The 3621-nt window shown below is 31.1% G+C and overlaps 1 protein-coding gene across 1 annotated transcript; it reads right to left on the reverse strand.

Annotated features, from left to right (window-relative positions):
• Positions 1 to 343: 343 nt before the first annotated feature.
• Positions 344 to 1745, reverse strand: LOC110664390 (E3 ubiquitin-protein ligase PUB24-like). The gene has a single exon (XM_021824054.2). It carries the CDS (start codon positions 1616 to 1618, stop codon positions 380 to 382), a length of 1239 nt encoding a protein of 412 aa, XP_021679746.1. The 5' UTR covers positions 1619 to 1745; the 3' UTR covers positions 344 to 379.
• Positions 1746 to 3621: the final 1876 nt, after the last annotated feature.

A 3621-nucleotide genomic window follows, 5' to 3' on the forward strand; every position in this document is an offset into this window, starting at 1 on the left:
TGTCCGAACAAACCTTAGTCACCGTAACAATAGAATGTACGGAACTGTCCAATGTGTGGATGTTACAAGGGCCATGGATGTATGGTCTTATTACATACATGGAAGAATAAACAAAAGTAGCATATGAGAAAAATAGAGTTGGTTCAATTTATTATTCAAATAAAAATCAATTTTGAATTTGATTTCTCTAAATTTTGACATATTATATATATATATATATATATATATATATCTTGATCTGGGTGTATTCATCACTTTTTTTTTTATCCATACTTGTATATTCATCACTTTTTTGTGTATTTAGCCTCACACCTCATATTCATATTCGTCTAATTAGGCACCCTTTAATGACTTGAAAAGGAAAAAAAAAGTGAATTAATTACCGATGGCACCTGGTTAACAAATATACAGCAATACAAGGTGAATTGTTCCACACATTAGAATGCAACCTAAGAATCCCTCTTGCATGCTGTTTTAAATAGGTGGCACAATCTGCTTGAATCACCATGCATAGCTTTGATACAGCACCAACCCTCAACATCTCTAGAAGAACTTGACTTGTGGCAGAAAACTTGGAGATCAACCCAAGTATGTGCACTGCTCGATCGTCTGTTGCAGGTGAAACCCTAAGGATTCTCTTTGATATCATTGCAATGCTTCCTGCATGTTTCAGAAATTGTTCTCTTCCGTCTGCGCAAGAACATAATTGTGCCAAGAGATTGAAAATGAGTTCTGTGATGTTCTTCTCAGGTTTTTCAAGCTCAAGTTCAATGAGCTCAAATACTGCTTTTGCTTCAATAATTTTTGTTCTGTTCCTACCCCATGGACACACTTCTATCAGCACAAGCAAGGCTGATTTTACAGCTTGTCGAGAGATGTTCTCTCTAAGCACTCTTATGATTCCTCTGAAGAAATCGGTGTTTAAACTCTCAAGCAGGCTTGTAGTAGCAGATTCTATTGTTTTTTTCAAAACTAGCATTGAGTGGCTCTTGACAACTACACGATTACGATCTATATCACACCCTAAAACCCATAACAACGAATCCATAAAATCTTGGTTATCTTTGACTGGAAACTTGATATCTTGAGATGAATTCCAGATAAGATAGAGGGTTTTCAATGCTTCTTCGAGACCAGTTGTTTTTCTTTGTCTGAAACATTTTAAGACAAGAGAAACCAAAGCTTTAGCCAAACCCACTTCCACCATAGACGTTCTGTTCCTTTCATCCTCGATAGCTAGAGCTTCCATGTTCTTCAATGCTTGTGTACATAAAACAGGAACATCAAGATCCTTAATAAGCTTGAGGATAAAACTCTTACTGAGAGGAGATTTGGGAGTAGGAATTGGATCAACACCATTCTTGGAATTTGAAATGCACCATGCTTGAATTAATCTTCTTAACATGTGATTTGGGGTCAAATCAGAGTCCCGTGGCAAAGGCTGCTTCGTCACAGGGCAAGTAGGGCAGTCCTTATTGCGTCCTGCAGCTGTAGTCTTCAGCCATTGTTCGATACTTTCTCTGTCATAGGTGATGCCTGTTATGGTCGTAACAGGATCTTTCATGATTTGGAGCGATATGGGACAGAGATAATACTGTGGAATTTCTATATTATCCATTCAAATCTCTGAAAATTTAACGGGAAAGAAAAAAAGGAGATAGAGATCTCCTGATCAGAGAATGGGGCAGAGGAATAAAGAAGATTTTCTTATAAGTAGATGTTTGGCTGTGCCGGTAAGAGATAGTGGCTTATGTTATGCGTATTTAATGTAGGCAAGGTTTGAATTTATATATATTGACAATTCTAGATAAAAAATGAAATTTTATTTTATTTTTTTTAAATATTATTAAAATTTCGCTATTTATATGAAAATAACTTTAATAATTATTAAACTACGTTTTTATATTTTTATTAATATATTTATTATACATTAATTAATTATAAATGAATTTTAATATAAATATTTTTTTTATAAAAAAATTATAAATAAACTGATTATACATCAGATAAAAAGTATTATAACCTTTACACCTACACACATTTAAAATCATTTCATCATATATATGTTGGGATTAAAATTTAAAATATTTTTATAAATTAGATTAATTAAATTTAGATATACCATCACAAGAGCCAATGCATCTCGCTGACTATGTCAATCAACCCTTAGAGGCAAATTTTGATTAATTGAATGTTAAAATCCTTTTCACATGAAATGGAGTTTATATTAAATGTATCCAATTAAAAATGTTCATTTTTGTTGGTTTTACCAGTCAGAGTTTCTCGTGGTGGTCAACCCATGTAAATCACATTTGCAAGAAATTTTATTTTATTCTTCCAGCAAACAGCCAAGTGGCAGGCATTCAGTGGCTGTGACAACCGTGATTCCACCACCAAAAGTGCAGCTCACCGTCACAGATGTGGATGGGATGTGTTGGAATGAATGTTCGTTTAGAATTCAAACGGAGAATGAGGCAAATTTTGTAGGCGCGCCGTATTTAAGATCGGGTGTATTCAAGTCAACGAATGAATTTAATCATTATTAAATTAAATTTTATATTTAGTTTTATGTCTTTATTAAATATTTATACTAAAATTTATATAAAATTAATTAAAATTTATATAATAAAGACATAAAATTAAATATAAATATTTAATTTAATAATTATTAAATTCATTTATATAAACTCAAATTTTTTATAATTATACTTTTTAAGATTTACAATATATTTCATTGTGTCATTATTAATTAATTCACTAAATTATAAATCTTTATGTAAACTTGTCTGTGCTAAGTTTATGGTTGTGAGCTTGTAAATGAGTCAGATGAACTTGATTTCTAGTGATACGTATTCAGAGTTATTTTGAGCTTTACTTTAATTTAAGTTATCGATCAAATTAGATATAATATAAAAAATTTAGAGCAATTTTTAAATTATTTCAAATATATAATTCATATAAAATTATATATAATAATAATCATTTGTAAGGTTATTAATAAAATTTCATGTGACGCCCTTCACCTGTCTACAGTGTAACCAAGTAAGGCGTGTCACATTTGGTGCCGGAATACCCTATCTTATCTTGTTATGTCCATTGTTAATTTTAAACTTCATAAAAAACATGTAGTAAAATTTTTTTTTATCACAAATTGATTCTTTGGAAACCCGGACAGAACCTTTTTTGTTTTATTAGCATATGGCGGATTCCAATATTTATCTGTCAATATAATCATATTCCATTCATATTTTTCCATGTCATGTTATTTCATCAAACATTCATGTAATTTACTCATAATCATTCATATAATAGTTTATACACAATAACTTATAATTTCATTTACAATCTCAAAATATAATAACATGATGTTTATGTACAATAAACCAAAATATAAAATCTAATACATGGGCCTTACCAATAAAAAATAAACTGCTGAGGTGACTAGCAGACACTAGCAAATATAGTCAATCTCGGTCAGGGCACTACTGCTGTGGCTACTACTGCGGCTGTATCTAGTCTCCAGTACCTAAGCGATGGAAAATCAACGTGCTAAGCGAATTACATAGTGGTGCATAACTTTAAAGAAAAGTATCTGAATAAGTAAAAATAATAATTTTAGGT

The sequence above is a fragment of the Hevea brasiliensis genome, chromosome 6 (assembly GCF_030052815.1).
Source record: "Hevea brasiliensis isolate MT/VB/25A 57/8 chromosome 6, ASM3005281v1, whole genome shotgun sequence".
Classification (NCBI taxonomy): Eukaryota; Viridiplantae; Streptophyta; class Magnoliopsida; order Malpighiales; family Euphorbiaceae; genus Hevea; species Hevea brasiliensis.